This window comes from Argiope bruennichi, chromosome X2 (assembly GCF_947563725.1).
Source record: "Argiope bruennichi chromosome X2, qqArgBrue1.1, whole genome shotgun sequence".
Taxonomy (NCBI): Eukaryota; Metazoa; Arthropoda; class Arachnida; order Araneae; family Araneidae; genus Argiope; species Argiope bruennichi.
Genome location: NC_079163.1, coordinates 70,967,013 through 70,986,509, shown reverse-complemented (window position 1 = coordinate 70,986,509; position 19,497 = coordinate 70,967,013). Strand labels below are relative to the sequence as shown.

General features: G+C 29.9%; 1 protein-coding gene across 2 annotated transcripts in view; it reads right to left on the bottom strand.

Annotated features, from left to right (window-relative positions):
* Positions 1–19,497, bottom strand: part of LOC129960933 (putative sodium-coupled neutral amino acid transporter 11) — a 54,313-nt gene that overhangs the window by 16,311 nt on the left and 18,505 nt on the right. For both annotated transcript variants that reach the window (XM_056074683.1, XM_056074684.1), the window contains 2 exons: positions 12,535–12,619; positions 9,035–9,168 (listed from right to left, as the gene is read on the bottom strand). In XM_056074683.1, coding sequence (XP_055930658.1) covers positions 9,035–9,168; positions 12,535–12,619 — 219 coding nt within the window. The remainder of the gene's footprint in view (positions 1–9,034; positions 9,169–12,534; positions 12,620–19,497) is intronic.

Here is a 19,497-nt window from a genome sequence, read left to right as displayed (position 1 = left end):
ACTGTAAGCATTGTAGGGTTTGTTCAAGGTCAGAGTTAAGGAGTAATTCAAAGAGTTTTAGTGAAGCGCAAACGCGAGTCTACTATTTCGTTACACATGCACAACAATGAAATACTGCTTTGTAATATTCTCGCTTGCAGTGCCATTTACGCAAAACGGCGACTCCTAATCCTAAAGCGTTTTGTATTCAACAATTTGTTAAGAGTGAATCTGTAATTTCAGTTGAACGTGCGTTTCGCTTAAAGTTTAATCGTAGTAAAAACATCCACCGATGGCACAAGCAATTCGACCACAAACGTTTGTAAACGGAAAAGCTCGGGACGAGCAAATGTCTGTACAGGATGTTGATTGTGTCAGAGCATCATACGTAAGTATTACTAAGAAATTTTTTCGGAAAGCAAATCCTGGACTTCAATAGCCAACGATGACAGGGTAGAAGGTTTTAAAAACATGTTCACGCATACGAACATTACGATTACAATTGAAACATACTTTAAAGCCAGATAACTGTGGTGTATGTGCAAGTTAAGCGTTTGAGAGGGACGATGCTTTTCCTGATTGCGTGGTGTTCCGCGATGAGTCAACTTTTCATCTAAGTGGGTAAGTAAATACCCATAATGTTCGTATCTGGGGTCAGAACATCCTTATGAATTTGTACAACATGAATGAGATTACCCAAAATTAAATGTTTTCCGCGCTGTGTCACGACGTCAAGTGTATGGCCCATTTTGTTTCGCTGAAGCTACCGTAACAACGGCAGCTTATCTGAATTTTTTGAAAGTATGACTATTTCCCCAATTAGTAGAGAGTGAACCAGCAAACTTTAATTGACAACAGGATGGAGCCCTTCCCTATTGGAATCTCATTGCACGAGAGTGGTTGAGCGAAGTCCTAGATCGTTGGATTGGTCATAATGGATGAGACAACAGAGCCCTTTTGAGCTAGCCTCTATATCCATCTGACATAATGCCATGATATTTTTTTTTCTCTTTGGGGCTTTATAAAAGATCGCGTTTACGTTCGGCTGCTATAAATGATTTGCCAGAGTTGAGACACAGAATTGAAGAACTATTATTTCCATTACCCCGGACTAGTCAACAAAAGTGCAAAAAGAATTAGACTTTAGGCTGGATGTGTGCCGTATAACTAAAGGTGCATATATAGAACATTGTAAGAAAAACTAGATTTAGATTGCCTTCAGTTTGATGTATGATGTAAATAGTCTAAATTAAAGTGCTGTAATATGACATAGAAAACTGAGACACTCTTATCTGGACACCCTGTGTACGGAATTCAGAAAAAAAAAAAAAAAATACTAATTAAGCCAGCAAGTGTTTATATAAGGATAGAAAAAAAAATATCTTAAAATGTTATTTTGGAGATAAAATAAGAAGTTATACACTAATGGATAATCATTAAAAGGGAAAATAATAATAATAATAGCACATTATTTTAATTATGGATCTAAAAGATATATTAAACCACATAGAAAAATAATATGATTTTTTCCCCAGTCCTACGTTACTTTTACTGACTTGCAGAATAACATATCGCCTGACTTCTCACAATTCTCTCCCCCCCCCTTCATTTTGGAAAAGATTTGAAATTAAAAAGAAAATTGAAAATTTGATAACACATGATTAAAATAAAAAATAAGTTTATCAATTCTAATGCTTATGAAAAAAATATTCATAAAATTGGTTATCCAAAATTATACCTCAACTGAAATCTAGATAAAAGATGACGGTTTTCTTGATAGTTGAATTCAGTTTTAAAAATGAGTTAAAAACTCTAGATTAGTAGCCTGCAATTAAAAAAAAAATCTTTGCAGAAGCAATTAAACCACTTAAGCTGAATCAAGAATAATCTTCTGAACAGGCAAAACGTTTTCCTTACAATGAGTAAACAAATGAGCAAACCACTCATCAGTCAGCTAATGTAACATGCATGTTTAGTGGTTATGTTTCACGATACTTTTTTTAAAAAATTTAATTGAGTTCTTTTACTGGACCGTCTGAATTTCATTGCATTGCAACTGTTTAGTCAAAGGCAGACTGGTCTAAAAACATAGGTTGCCAAAAGACAATGGATGCATATACATAACCACATTACCATCATTCCATTTTTATATAATAGACAAAATTTTCCAAAAAATTAATAGAGTACACTAAAACGGTCCTAATATTATCTCTAAGAATCTAACTAAATAATAAAATGTGAAACTCATGCATAGTGTGCAGATTTCTTTCAAATTCTATTCACAAATATTATTAAAAAAAAACAAAAAACGACGGTTTTAGTGATTGTTTTGTAATAAATAAATGAAGTGATTCATTTTTATTAATTAAAAACTATGTTCCCACATCGATCAAAAATATTTTTGATATTTTATATCGCTTTATTTATTTCCCTTCGAGATGCCGCTCGCAGTGCTTAATTAAATTCTCTATCATTTCTTCAAAAATTATTAATAAACTTTAGGGAAAAAAAATTAATTCTCAGCGGTTTCTAGAAATCATTTGATGTTATCTTTAAATTTTTAAAAAGCTATGAAATTTAAAAGTTTTGGGGAAATAATATTCATATTTTAATTAAAAAGAATGCATATACAATAAAATTATTTTGCCTAGTGTAATAATAGTTTCATACAAAATTATTATTTTGCAAAATAGCACTTTTTACATAAAAAATGTTATGTATGATTTTGAAAAATGCATATATTTGTGTGCACATAGGATAATTTTGCAGGATGCAGAGGTCCCAAAAAAAGGGAACAAAGTTTTTATTGCCTTAAATATTGCAATATTTAAGGCAATAAATACTTAAGTCATACACTTCAAATTACAAAGTTTCCTTAATTAAGGTGGAAAATTGTATAAAAACACTTTGGCTTCTGTGGAGATAGATAGTAAAAAGTCTTTTTCAAAAAATTAAATTTTTACATGTCTTCCATTGTGAGAAAGAATCAATTAACAAAATATTTTACTTACTTTCAATGATAATGCTATAAAGCTTCACGTTTCTATCTGCAAAATATGCCGAGATATGCTTATTTTTAAGTTTTAAGACACGTTACAAATTTTAATGATTATATTTATTTCAGAAAACAAATTTATTCAATACAGAAAATCATGTATAATAATTTTCACTATAATTGGTGGACAATTACAGCTTCGACTTTATAAAGAAGAGAAGGGAAAACTTGAGAAATTGAGCATTTAAGATATCTCAGAGGAGAACTGGAATACCGAACAAGAAAACAAAATTATTTTCTTGCACTTGTAATTGCTTTCTAATATTATGACATATTTCAGTAACATCTAGAAACACTGATTTAGTTTTAGTTAGTTTACTTATATTAACGTCCCGTTTTAAAGCAACACTAGGAATATTTTGGGGAGGACTTCGCAATTTTGAACCACGGTCAGATGACGAGGTCGACATCTGAGCTGGCACCCCCTCTCCAAGCGTACACACTACACCAACGGGTAAACCTTTTTGCCCTGACGGATTTAACGTGCACTAGATGGGCTTACACGACAGTTCTTCGGTGGAATCGGGTCTCGAACCTGAAGCCTTCTGGTTTCGAAGACGAGACCTTACCATCAGACCACCGCGGAACTTAGAAATACTGATGATTTATTCTGTATCGTAATATTGACTAAGTTGCAGAAGAATACAAACGCCGTTCAAGCATTCTGCATCCTTTTAGGAATTGTGTTTACAGAGCGGTTTAGCAACAACAACTGTATGACACTTACTTTCTCGGGGAGGAAAGGGAAAGATGAAGTTTTATACAAATGATGCAGAAATTGGCATTTTGACTGATTTTCCAAGCTACATTCATGCTAGAGTACGCACAGTCAGTTCAAAACTTAATATTCCAAAAACGACAGTGTAGAGGATGTTTCGACTTAATAGCTGGCACCCATATAGACTCCGTAGAGTCCATGGATTGCTTCAAAAGTTTCATACGATCGACGTCTAGAATATTCGGTGCTACTTCAAGTAAAATCAAACCTTTCTCTTATGAGAAACTTAACTTGGACAGAAGAATGTCACTTTAATCGAGAAAGAAGCTTTAATCTTCAAAAAATCACATTTGGAACGGTAAAAATCCCGTCTTTGTACAAAAGATTCATTATCAGTGGCAATTTTCTATAAATATGTGCCGTAGCATTTTCAGAAATTCGTTCTTTAATTTCCTTTTGTACATCAGCATACTGAAAGGTTAGTGATATAATCATTTAGTTCTGATTGGCATTACGATTGCACTAAGATGTCTTGCCTTTGACAGCACAGATCTTTGCTGACAAATGCAAAAAGCCTCTCTCTAAGTCACTCTAAGTCGCACTGTCATAAAAAAATGTAATTTTATATGAATATGAAAGTCGACTTAATTAAGTTAATAAATAAGTTTTCATTTTCTGACAATACACTTTAATTATATTTTGTAATAAGCATATTATCCAGAAAATTACAGTGGAAGACTCGTTGAAACAAAAGAGGTATGGAAAAGTTTAAGCTAATAAATTTACTTTTTTACATCTCAGAAAATTTTACAGACAGAAGCGTCCTTTTAGATGAAAAACATTCACTCCCTTTTTCGCAATTGGGGCCGTATAAAAATTTAAATTTTGTAAGTTTTTACTATTGTAATTTTTTGTAACTCTTTTTTATCACTCTCTACTGAAAATGCAGTATTTTTTTTATCAAAATACTGCATTTTTACGCACATTTCAAGAAAATTAAACGATCTGAAGATATCCTCTAAACATATAAATGTTTTTCCCCCTTAAGTTATGTACTTATCTTCGGAGCACTTTTTTTTAAATTCATAAAATTTTAACAAAAAACACATTTTCAATTACGATAAGGAATAAAACTAATTCCAGTGAAATTTTAGTCGAGATTTTAAGAATTTTGTAATTATAAACAATTTTTAACTAAATAATAGTAAATTTTTGCAGCTACGCAAAACATCTTTTAGTAAATTCTAATGAATATATTTTATAATTTTTACACCAAACATAACTAATATATTTAGCTGTGTTATGAACTAAAAGATTTTAAGTAACACTAAAAATTTTAAAATATTCTCGATTTTGTAAGAAAACTCAAAATTTTAATCCAAAATTATCGAATTTTTTTACTAAAAGACTGGTAAAATAATAAAATATGAACCAAAAGGTTAGATTCTAGTTCATAACATAGCTGGAACCAAATAAAATTTTTTGGCAAAATTTCATTTCAACAACAAAAAAAATTCTGAAAGGATTTTTACCGCAAATGAAAATAACAAAAAGACATGCAGTTTTCCAGAAAACGCATTTAACGATTTTAATACAACACAGAAAATTTTGTTATCACTTTAGAAAGTTAAAACTCCCCATATTTGCAGATTAAACTTTCTTTTTAAAAAATTTAAACTTAATTTATTTTCTTTTAGTTTTAAACATTATTTTTGTGCTATATTTTAATAGCAATAACTGATGTTTCTATATCTAAATCCGATGTTTGAGAATTCCCATGTTATTTTAAAACATCAGTGGACCAATCGATATTTCTAAGTATTTGAGAATAGGTTACAAATCCTAACATCATTAATTAAATAATAACGCTGCAATATGTGCTCCTTAGTTTTTTTTTTCTGCTAAAATATAGTTTCTTTGAACAAAATGATCTATAAAAAGTTGTTAAAATTTTCATTGTTGTTTTGTAATACCATATAATTATTCCTGAACAAATTTTTATTGCAAAAACGCCGAGTAAGTTGGTTTTGATTTGATTTCAGAGCTGAATCGGAAAGGCCCTACGAATTGTTTTGAAAGATGTTTTTTATTATATTACACTATTTACACCTGATGTCCTGCCCTGTATATGGAGTTTAATTGCAACAGCAACAAAGAAAAAAAAAAAAAAAAGCTACATTTACAATATATTTCATATTTTCTGGACTTTCAGCACATTTTTACGGATAAAAATCGTAAAAATAAAAATAGCAATGTCTTGTCTATAAGTTTATAGTGGATTTTAAATTTTCCTTTAGGTATTCTCATTTAATTTCGTAAGAAACATGTGTATTCTTTTCTTCTTGTATATGTCCCATTATATAGGGTGTCCCATAAACACCGCCCAAACTCTGCACAGCCAGATTCCTCGGTGGGAATACATAAAAAATGTCCAAAGAACTGTACCTGTACGACACATAGTTTTCGAGAAAAATACAAAAACAAAGTATGACGTCGCATCCGGGGAAAGGAATAAACACTTTAGTTGACACATCAAGCATTATATACAAACTACAAAAGCAGACGTTCAAATAGTCCGCTGTGAATATCGAGGCTGGCTTGAGCGCGCAGCGGAATGGATGCCTGCACATGTCGCAGCAGCGCGGTGTCCACCGAAGTATAAGTATTATGCCGACAAGCAATTAAGTCCGTTTGTGTAGTCACTATTTCTCGACACACCAATTCCTTGAGATGGCCACATGAAAAAATAATCCAACGGTATAAGATCTGTCTATCGTGGCGGCCATAGAACCGGACCTCCACGTCCAATCTAGCGTCCGGGATATTCCATAATTAGCCAATCACGCACAGGGGCACAGAAATGCGCTGTAGCCCCATCATGTTGGAACAAAAGGCCTTGCATTGTAGCTAAGGGTATGTTATCAAGAAAATCGGGTAACGCAACACGGAGAAATATCAAGTAGGAATGTCTCAAGAGCCGTTCAGGAAACATATATGGTCCAAACAGGCGATCTCCGAGTACGCCGGCAAACATATTTACAGACCAGAGTTCCTGATATTTCTGCAGGCGGATTGAACTGGGACGACACATGATCCCAGTTCGAAGGTCGAACAGCCCGTCACGAATGAAACATGATTCCCCAGTCCACAAGATACGAGCAATGAAACCATTATTTGTGTTATGTTACTGCCATTCACAAAAGTCCATGCATTTTTGAAAGTCAAGTAGTTTTAGACCTTGCACGGTTAAGAACCAAAATGGGTATAGCCTCTCTGACAGTAAGAGCCTGTGCATTGTACTTCTAGTGGAATTCAGCTCACTGGTTTGCGCGCGCGTGCTTACCTCGGGAGTTTCTTCTACCCGCCGCAGAATTGCATCGTCCTGTGATACCGTCAGAGCGCTATGTGATCTTCCAACATTGTGACGACTGGCCGTCGGCAGACGAAAATAGTCTGTCGTTCAGGATGCGGATGACTTTAGTACGGAAGGATTAACGGCATACTCCATAGTAGTTCGTAAGGCATTTCCATTACATTAGCCGTAGATTGACACCAATACTCACGAACGGAACACATTATCACCATGCGAAGAATATTACTAGCTGCAAGATGCAGCCTTTCAAATACGAGTTAAAGGACGGTTTCACGTCATTCCATGGCGCGCACATACATGACGCGATATGTGGACTGAACATTTCGAACATTATCGTCTGGAAAGATATACAGATAGTGCTGTTGATGTGTCTATTAGAGTGTCGCACCGGATGTGACGTCATACTTTATTCTTCGCATTTGTCTCGAAAAATATGTGTCGTACTGGTACAATTCTTTGGACACTTTGTATGTACTTCCAATGAGAATATCTTTCATTGCCATAGAATCATAATTTCCAAAATAATCTCTTCAATGCAATTTTCACTCGGCCAGTGATCTTTTAAAAACTCAAAATACTGCCAAAATTTTTTGTGTCTTCTAATAGCTCTTCGTAGTTTGACAACAAAGTTTTACTTATAATATTTATTTTATTTACTTTATGGTATTCAAATATTGCATCTTAATCTAAAATTTTCAAAGAATTAATGGAAATAACTGAGACATAGCCATTTAGTTACATATGACTTCTCTATTTTAAATTCAAACATGAATTAAAGAAAAAAAATTTCCCATAAAGAAATAACACAAAATATAAAGAAAGGAAACTCAAGTCTACATTTTAAAGCAATATATTGCTTGAGAATAAGAAAATGGTTGTTCAAATAAACTGTTTGCAATTTTATAGCTCTTTAAAAACCCACTTCTGGATTACAATTTATATTATTACTTTGCTTACAATAATAGTAAAAGCGAAAATAAAACATCATTGAAAATACCTAAGCGTATGATCTAACAAATTTCCAAAAATTTTGAGAAAAATGAAGATTTTATTTTAGGCACATAATTTAAGGAGTAATATCTAATGCAACTGTTCTACGCCACAGCATTTTAAAAATTAAGGGAGACATTTAAAAAAAATTACGATAAAACCGTGATATTTTCCACTTTCTTGAATATTTAGAAGCCTTGCGCTATTGGAAGATATTATCAGATTTAAAAATTTTTCCTTTTGAAATTTAAGTATGAAGAAATCGCAACTTTTCCGAGCTATAGCGATACGAAAATATAAATTTGAACTGTTTCGGATCATCTTAGTAATCAGTATTATTAGGAAAATGTAACTTTTTATAAGTGTCGAAAGTGTTTATAAAACTTGTTCAGAAAAGAACACTTTCAATAAATGTATTATTCAATTAATATATTGATTTTTAAAATGAAATAAGTTTTAATAGATTCATTTTTTCCCACCTTTCAATAAATTATTTTGATATTTTGATTCATTCCTCAAATATGCAATATAAGATTCGTTCAAACACCAGTTTATGGTATGAAAAAATAGGTTAATTTGCATTTTAATACCTTTTCTAGATTTCTTTTTTCATTTTATTACCTTCCTTTTTTAGATGTGGAAAGAATCGACTATTATCTAAAAACACATATTCAAAGCTAAATGTTTTTAATTAATTTGTAATTCATTTTTAGTGAATGTTGTATGGAAAGTAGTTATTGATTTGTGTTCAATAATTGGAAAATGGAATACATCTGCAATAGTTATCTTAACACAAGTAGTTAGCAGTGCATCAGCAAACAAATTACAATAGCTTACATGTAATAAAACCTATATCATAAATTTAAGAACCAGGGGTTTTTTCCAATAATAATTGTAATAAAATACAACATGATCTTACTTGATAAGTTGTAACACCTGCAAGAGTTCCTGCTTTTATCATGATGCATAATGAATAGTCAGTAGCAACAGCAATCAATAGCAACAAAATTATACCCATTCCTACGCCTGCTTGATGAAGTGCATATGGGATACCTGAATGGAATTAAAATCTTAATACAAGAAAATTTAAATAAGTATCTCACATTCAATAGAGTTCATCATGTATGACTTTAAAACTTTCTTTCTTTCTTTCTTTTTTTTTTTCCAACTATAAAAAGAAAGATTTTGTCCTTTCAAGTTAAAATGTAATTATAAAGTAACAATCAATGATGGGAAGGCATAAACTAACCATAATGTTTTAACAATCACAAATTTAAACATAAGAGCATATATAATTATATTAACATGTTGAATAATTTTTACAAATGATCATAGATCATGTAAAGAAACCAGTTTTTATTAAGGTGTACACACTAGAAGATTTTTTTTTTAAATTTTAACTTTAAAATTCCAGTTTTTTCACAGTATGTTATTAATATATGTTTAAACTCATCTCAGGGAGAAAAAACCATATTACACTAATTATTAATTAATTAAATAATATTTAAATGAGCTAATTAGCATATATTTTGAAACATGATATCTTAAATTCTAATTTGTACAGACACACAATTCTAGTTGGAAAGTATGCCTAATATTAGTCTTCATGTTGTCTGCCTCAATCAAGTTATTAAAATATATAGTTTTTTTTTTACCAATTTTTTCATCAACGATGAATAGAAAAAGCGAGATTTTTTCTTTAAATAGCTGTTAAAAATTTATTTCTATAAATATAACTTTGATTGAGGCACAAAAACATCCACTGTTTCATACAGATTATTTTGATATATAAATAATTGCATTTGGTTAATTTCTTGTTGAGATTGTTTGAATGAAGCGACATAGTGCAAAAATATCATTCTTCATAAACTGTGTAAAAATAAATAAATAAAAAACGACACTAGAGTTTTTAGTGAAAGTACCTGAAGAAAAATAATTATAATTCGAGAAATATTCCGAATATTGACAAAATCTTCGTATCATTTGAAAGATAAAGGATCAGAGAACATTTTGACGCAATAAAAAAATATTCGATATTTTGAACAATTTTCGAAGTTTCAAGTGTGTACGTACACCTTAAATAAAATTTTAAAAAATGAATAATAGTTAGTATTAAAGGAGAAACTGACATACCACAGGAATTTTAAAAAGCAAATAATTTTGTGAAAACAGCAGCAGTTTTTGAATAAGAAAAAATAATAATAATAATAAACATTTTTACAGCCCAAACTGGAAAAAAATTTACTGCCTAGAGATTTCTGTAAATAAGACAAGAATAATCAAGAAATTTAAAGTAATTCAAAAATTTTGAACGAAATATTGGAAAAATTTGGACAGCATTTCATAAAACTACACTGTAACAAAGTTTTAATACCAAAAATAAGAAATTGACATGAAACTAAAAGGATGTCTAAGAATCTGAAATTGGTTCAAAAACAAATGAAAACACAACAAATTTGGATTTAAAGTGATACTTAGTTACATAGTATACATTAATATTAACATCTAAGAAAACACATTCTTTGAAAAGGTAATATAATCCAAAACTGAAAGATATAAAACTGAATAAAGGAAAATAGATTTAGCATCAATAATTTATACTGTTGACTAGTATTTTTTAGATATTTTGAATGCAACACAAAATTATAACAAAAACGATATTTTATTGAAATTTATTTAGACTCATTATTTACAATAGTTTAATCTTTCAGTTTCTGAGATGATAATGAGAGAAAATACTTATATTTTTGACAAATATGGTCTTTGAGTAAATTTTGAGATAACTTTTGTACTTTATAATTAATGGTGGCTCGTGTGTTATAAGAATGGAGGTGCTGTAGTTTTTTAACCTACACTGTACTCTAATGCATATTTTCACAAATTTTACTACAGCTTTTTTTAATTACCTTGAGTAGCTTAATATTTAATCAGATAATTTATTTATTTAATTTTTGGTTTAAAACAGACAAGTATTTTAACTAATATTAATGAAAAAAATTGAAATTCAAAACCTTTTTCCTTTTTTTTTTTTTTTTTTTTTTTTTTTACTAAAAGTTTACGATATTAATAAATATTTAAATAATTGTGGCTGAACAATAAAAAGACCGAATATGGTGAGGTTAAAACAATACACCAATGACGAAATTTTCTAATCTATTTGCAAGAAAAATTTATGCATTAATTCAAAAATAAGCATAACTGGATCCTGTTGAATAGTATTATTAAAAGTAATAATCTTGAATAGTATTAGTTAAAAATAAAATCTATCCTTCGTGTTTTCATTCCAAAGAAAAGATCAAGAAACAAATTTCACCAGGATGTTAGTAGGATTATTTGAAAAATGTTTGTTTCATTTGTTGAAATTACTGGAAGCCTATGCAACCAGCCCTGAATCACAGTGTGCTCCAGAAAATAATTTGTTCTTTTCAATGTTGAAAAGCAAACTTAAGACTGATATATTCATAAGAAAAAGTTGGATGTACTGCAGTTCACAAAACTTATAATACAAGCCATCACTGATTATTATAACATCTGTTGCAAATATGGCCATATTGTGTTTTCAACTATTTATTCCAATTAAAACAAGGTTACATAAAATTATGTACATTATCGACAATAAAAGAACTATTATGGTCGTAAATTGTGAAGCTACCCCGGCGTCTTCATCCATTTGCTTTCGTAGCTTGCCCCATAAGTAACACAACATAAAGCGTATTTATAAAAAAAAATACTCAATAATGCGTCTTCTGGAGGATCTCTAAAAACGCATAACCAAGCCATCTGGAGGAGCTGAAATCTATTATACATCCCAGGTGTAATATTGCTATAGCCGAAAAAATTAACTGATAAACATCTGAAGCAATTACTGTCCCATTAATACAAATCATTGAAGCATCGAGAATTTAACATTTCACCAAATCCCTAAACTTCTTTATATGAAATTTCTAAACAACAAAATAACGAAAAGGGAAAGGTAATTAATCCAAAGAGATGGCGATTAAGATGATAAATTATCCTTATCGTCCGGAAACCACAAACCTTTTAGATATCTCCTATCTTCCTCCTATCTATTTGCAAGAGAAAAATCTTTTCTGAATCTCCGCAAAAAGCAATTTGATTCTTCAGAAATTTAAAAATCAGAGCTAATAAATTTACATAAGATTAATTTCTCTTTCAAGAGAATCATTCAAATATTTTTTAAAAATCATCATTTGTCTTACTACTTCAATTGTACACAATTCGAACCCGAGAAGCAACTTTATCATAGCGAATTATCGTTCTCTGAGGCATATATTACCCTCATTAATGCATTTTAATTTTTAATCTTATTATAATCAGGATTTAGAAATGTTTAATTTAACTACTCTTTATAAACGCGAGTTGAAATATAACTTTATGAAATTGAACGTTTTAACTTACCAACAATGCCAGAACCAATGACACTATTTATATAATTGAAACTTGTCTGAGTTAAATTGCTTCTTCTCTCTTTAGATGAATCATCCTGGAGGGAGAAAAATTCGATTGTAAAAATGAATAAAAAAATAATTACTGTATTTATAATAAATATAATTCTAAGACAGATAAAATCAATAATAATTTTTTTCTTCATTCTATCAAAAGTGATACAGAAAATTTTAAACTAACAAAGAATTATTCCTATACATATTTTTCATCTTAATTATGTAACTGGTAATTAAAATTAACTGTAATAACAGTTAATTTGTAAAAACATAAAGCAAGTTTGTAATTGATTCGGAATGAATTTCTTGATAAATTAATTTGAGAATAATAAAAAAAGAAAATATAGGATCTGAAATAAAAATCCCACACTGGCCGGAAGTTTGAAACACAGCCTAATTCATTTCTTCATTAAAATAAAGATGAAAAATGTAAGCTAAGATAATATTCTAAATGAATAAGAAGACTTCTGAAATATCTCCAACTATACAGGGTGTATCAAAGAGGAAAAAAAAAAAAAAAAAAAAAAGAGGGATCCACCCAACTTTATTTTGGGATCATACATCGCACCAACATAAAAAAAAAGGTATCATTCGGAAGGAATTAACGCGCTCTTTAAGATTTTTTTTAATTAAAAATTTCATAAGGGACCGCCTATATATTGAAATAATAACAAACTTCATAATATCTAATGATAACACCTCTTTTTCTCATCAAATTTCAAAATTACATCAAAAATAATTCCCGGAAACTAAGTTTCATTAATCTAAGTCTATTCGTTTGAAAATTATGAGTTAATAAAATTTTGTCATTCTAAAGTTAAAATTAAACTTTGAACTTTTATTCATACCTTAAAAAGTAACAATGCTATTGACCTAAATTATTTTTGTTATGAAAAAATTGTGCATTTTATAATTTTTTTTATTAAACAGTAATTTTTAATATGCGAAAATAAATCTTAAAATTAGACTTAAGTTTTTTTTTTAATGGCAAAACCCTGAAAGTTGGGCATACAGTAAATTTTAATGCAAAATTTGAACTCATTCCTATAAATAGTTTTTTCCTTTATATTAAGTTTTCTGTAGTGACGTAAAACGATGCATTTAGGGGGGGGGGGGGTATTCACAAATTTTAATATGTTGACAGTTTTGTATTTTACATTTAAAGGCTCTATTCATGTATTCCTTGAAACAAATATCATTTTCCATACTGTTGTAATGTCAGAATACATTTAAAAAATTTCGACAGGAACAAAAAAATTATGAAATCAACGTAACAAATGTTTTCCATTGACATAATATTTTATTAATAGTCGGTAGTTTTAAACATGGACTATAGCTTCTGAACAAGTGGCAAGCTGGAACTTTTACTTGTTGGCTCACATGTGGTCACTAATAGAATACAAGAAATTACTAAAAAATGGAAATTTTATTTCTTAGTAAATAATTTGTCGGATTTAACTATTTGATTTTATAAACATTCTGACGAATTATTTCTCTTAATAATTAATGCTTAACGAACTCCATATTTTCTAACAAGAAAAGTGCCATTTCTGTTTGTTTAAATTTAGATGTTTGCTTAAGTGCTCAATATTTTTTACAAAAGTCTTATATTTCATAAGATTAATTTGTTTTAATTATAAATATCATAATATAAATATTAAAAATGGAAATTAAATGGAACAAAAAAATTCAGGCATCAAAATATTATTAAATAACGCATTTAATATTAACTTATGGATTGATTAACACTGATTAACTTATGGTACGAAAAGGGACGTAATAGTATACATAAATAAATAATAAAAAATATTGTTACTTGATTCATTTTAGGTAATTCACTTCCAATGAGATTAATATATCTGGAATGTCTATTGACAAATACTGATTTTAGTGAGTTGTCTGCCTGGTGAATGGATGGTGAGGGGGCCAAAAGATCGAATAAACTAATCTTATTTAAGACGCCCAAAGAGGATTATAAGTTTTCCCAATACATCCCCCCTATTTTGCATGGCTTTGAGAGTTGTTAGATATTTCTGAGTGCAGAATGTTTTATTGATTTTCGCAGCTAATTCCACAGTCTCGTGAGTGGATTCGTGTACGGGTGATGACTTATCATATCGGAGTAGACTATTTATTTTATTTTCGACTGCTCCTACTTCTTCAATCAATTTCCGCATTTTATCTCTCTCCTCTCGTTATCCCTGACGCGTGTTGGAATGGGTTTTTTACTCTTTACATGTCTATCATTGCGCTGCTGGGCGAGAGGGGGTCCTTGAAAGAGATTGAGGGTGAAACCAAAATGACGGGAAAAGAGCACATGCCTGGTTGCTAGACTGGCAGTCAGAAGAGAAGAATCAATGCAGTGGCGTCTCATAAATTAGGGATGCAGAGTTGCAGCACCCCCTGAAAGTTACATACTTCATAAGTTACATTTTCTTTTTTCCATCGAATTTATTTACTTTCATACTCTGAGAGTTCGATAATCAATGAAAATGTAAAAATAAAAGCAATAAGGTAAAAAGACAGAAACAAATCAGCAAGCAAAAGAAACAAAGGGACTTGGGTCCCATGAAAGCCTGTTACGCAGACAAATGATTTGATTTATTTGAAGACCAACGCAAGTCTTTCCCACTGAATTTAGAAGAGAACGGCAAAACCGAATAGGCCGGCTTAAACTTTGGCCAGCTGACTTTTTTTTTTTCTCCACAACAAAAGTTCGCTTTTGTCAACATCCCCCCCATTCTGTTTATGAGTTTCCCCTTCTTTTGTTATAGGATACTCTTAGAAAAAAAAAAAAAACGCGAGGTCTAAAATGTAATTCAGATAAAAAAAATTTATGAGGGACATTTATTATCAATTATTACTTGTAGAAACGATGAATGTTGCAGATCAATTACTGCATCGTATTCAATATTCATTTTTAGACAAGCATTATTGAACTGATTTTTATGCAAATGGATGCGTGTGTGGGGTGAGAGGGGGGAAGGGAGAGTCTGATAATTTTATATGTTGAATCATCATTTCAATATTCACATAATCTTCTCCCGACAAAACTATAAGAAGTTTATATCATTATGTCTGAAATGCAATAAATTTCATGTGGTTATGAAATTAAAAATTTATGCCACTATAAATATTTTTTGCAGAACTCGTAATTTCTGAACCAATGGAAATACTTCATTGCTGAGGTGGACTGAAGAAAGCAAAAGTAGCTTTATAGAAAGTTCCCGTCGGATTTCGAGAAAATTCCTCTAGGCAAGCTGGAAAGCAAAGGCAAATTCCTTTTCATCTAAGTTACTATTTTTAAATCCCTTTCAATCCTTAGACAAAAACCAAAGGGCCAATAGTCTTCCCGAAACATTAGCGCATACCCTCTAATTAATCCCTCCCCACCCCATCCCCCACATAAAATTGTGGACATTGAATAAGGCCACGAATACCTTGAACGCCATGGAAAGCAGTTACTAATTACAGATCAGGTGATAGTTACAAAGTACAGATCTTTGGTATGAATCCACCATTTTTACTGAATCTATTTTGAGAATTTTGGATTCTTTTTTGCAGACAGATTCACACCAAAATTTGACACAGAACTACAATCACAGTCACAAGATGATATAACGAATTTTATTGATTTAAGTCATTGCGATTATGAGCTGTCGTATTTACATGCGTGAAAAAGTAAGGACCCACGGATAGTCAACCATTAAACAGATTTGATTCAAATTTTCATACGAACCTGTATTTGAGATGCTAAACCTGTGTACCAAATTTTATTCACATAATGCTTTGGGCTTTGTAATTATCCAGTCCATTTATACTCAAGCTTTCGGACAGACAAACTTCCTCTGAACAGATTTTGTTCAACATTTGATACAAATCTACAAATTTGGTGGAAAGGTCATATATGAAATTTCAAACCATTTTTGATTTATCTTTGTTACAGACAGCCATAATGCCAAAATTATGTTTATGTTCATCAAAATTTGGAGTTAAAATTTTTTGACAGTTACAATACTTTTACGTTGAAGTAAAAATGAAATATTACATACTGGAGCAACCACAGGTAATGTTTATATTGCTATCGAATAATTTAGCATTTACAGAAAAATAAATAATATCAAAGTGCAAATATTAAAAAAATAATTTACAAATCTAAGTTTGTTACAAAGTTTACATTATTGTTAAGTTTTGAAGATTTTAGCAAGTGCCAAATGTTTGTATTAATAGGCAAGTCGGCAAGAACAGAAAGTATATCTCTACATATTAAACATATTTGAAGAAAATAACTATCGCTTGCAAATATTGTTCTTTCAATTAAATGCAAACAATAACGTTTTATGGTAGAAAGTATGAATTTATCGTTTGATTATTAATTTATATTTGAGGGAAAAAAATCGTTTGCTTTTCTTAATTAATTTTGGAATCAAGATCTTATTGTTGCGGAAATATTTCAAATATAACTATTAATTGGAGTAAAAAGAAATTTACCATTAGAGTTTCTTATATATATATATATATATATATATATATTCTTAGGCACTATTGCATTTCTTATTAACTGTATGCCATAAGCACATTTTTGGCTTACTCGCATGTGATTAGCGAACCAGAGGCGGCAATTGTTCCTTTCGGAGAGAGAGGGTTTTGTCGGCTAAAGTTTTCACCTCTTCAGGACGGTTATAAAGAGCTGGGCATTAACGAATATGACAATTTAAAAGCCAAAGTTAATATATTGTAAACAATAGGGCTGGGCAATGACCGAACTTCATCACATAACGTCAAGAAATATCGTCCTTCATTCATGTTATATCGTCCAACGCATATCGATATATCCTGATATCATTGTTTATTTATAGCTATTATACTTATACATAGCATCTCTTAACTTATTGACTGATCAGACCGACTCCAAATAAAATGAAGTTTCAATTTATATAATTAAAATATTTGCTTTCTTTTGAATAAAAATAATTAGAAAATAATTGTGTTAAAACCCTTTTAATGAAGTGTGTCAAAGCCAAAGGAATGTCTGCATGTTACAATTTATAACATTCTGTTTCTTCGATATAATAATTTTTAAAATTTTACCCTGTTTACTGTTGGCTTAAAAAAACTTCCAATTCCTTTCATTCTTCATTTAAAAAAAAAAAAAAAAAAAAAGGAAAACGACATAATAATGCTTTTAGCAAGTAAAATTAAGTAGTTTTAATAAATAATGAATTCAAAATCTGATGTCTTGAAAATATACGAATTACATAAATTTTTATTCTTATTTTAATAGTATATTTGGCAGATTTAATTTAAATATGCACTAGAATTTTAATAATAGATATGTTATGTAACTAAAATTAATCATTCAATTTATTATTTCAAAATTCAAAAAGACATGAAAGATAGTAATTCCGAAATGAGTAAAACATTAATAACAAATATTATGGAAGGTAAACTAATTTACGGAAAAATGAGGTAATGCATTAAAACTTTTAGAAAGGTCTTGATTATGATCAAATAAAAGAAAAACATGCCATTACATATCATCGTTAATATAAACTTAATAAATAAATAACCAACACTCAAGTACAATGCTATGTTTCTGAATATTGAAATTCTAACTAATTATTTCTTAAGTCAATTGAATGCAGAAATTTTTAAATCAATTCGAAATTCTGTATATATGAAAAAAAAAAGAAAGAAAGAAAACTCTTAAAATGCGTGAAAATTTGACATAAAATCCAACACATAATCCAATCACATACAGTGAAATAAATCGGAGCAATAAAATTTATCCATTAAAACTACTCTATATCTTAAATAATATTATATATATATATATATATATATATATATATATATATATATATATATATATATATATATATATATATATATATATATATATATATTGTAACAAAAAATATGGAAAAATTGGAAAAGATCATTTTTAAGGATATAAAAAAAGAAAAAATTATATGCTTTTAGAAATATAAAAGCGCATACTACAGAAAAGCATGCGGAATAAAAAGAAAAGAACAACACATTTTTTCTACCGATATACAAAATAATGCCTTGCAAAAAAAAAAAAAAAAAAAAAAACCCTCCTAAAACATAGCTAGGACTGATTCCAATAGTCATGCAAATTCAATCATAATCGAAATCTCGAAATTACCGAAAATTCGATAAGTATCATACCCGATATGTACTGAAAATTAGATAAGTATCGGTAGTTCAATACATATAGAAAAATTCGATAAGTATCGGTAGTTCAATACATATAGAAAAATTCGATAAGTAACGGCAATTCGATATGTATCGAAAATTCGATAAGTATCGGAAGTTCGATCAAGACCGGTCGAGCACTCAAACTAGTTTTGAAAGCAGTTGGAATTTCTAAGAGGTCCTAATGATTGATGTTGATTTCTCTTCCATTCATTTAAGGTGGAGGGGAAGAGATTCCCATTCACAAAACTTCCTTTACACAAAGTTTCATTTCACATGTGTTACTATTTAAACGCAAAAAAAAAAAAAAAAAAAAAAAAAAAAAAATGTTAGTACAAGGGCATAACATATGTTACATGGGTAGAAAACATTTTATAGCAGATGATTAAACTTTCGCACTGTAATTTTGTCTTGCTTTAAAAACGCTGATACTAATCTCTCTGAAATGTATTATTGTAGGGAGATTTGGCAGACTGCAAAGGCTGGTCCGTTTTTTACTCCAGATTGTTTGAGATAACATATAGCTTCATACTTATTCTAAATTTTCAACTTCAATGCGCAACTGAAACTGCTGCTTTTATATTTGTTTATATCTGGAACATATAATTTGAAAGTTATCTGCTATATTAATTTTGAGCAAAGCTTTTTTTTCCCCTTTGTGGAACAATCACTCTATATATTTCGGCTACATTTAGTTGTC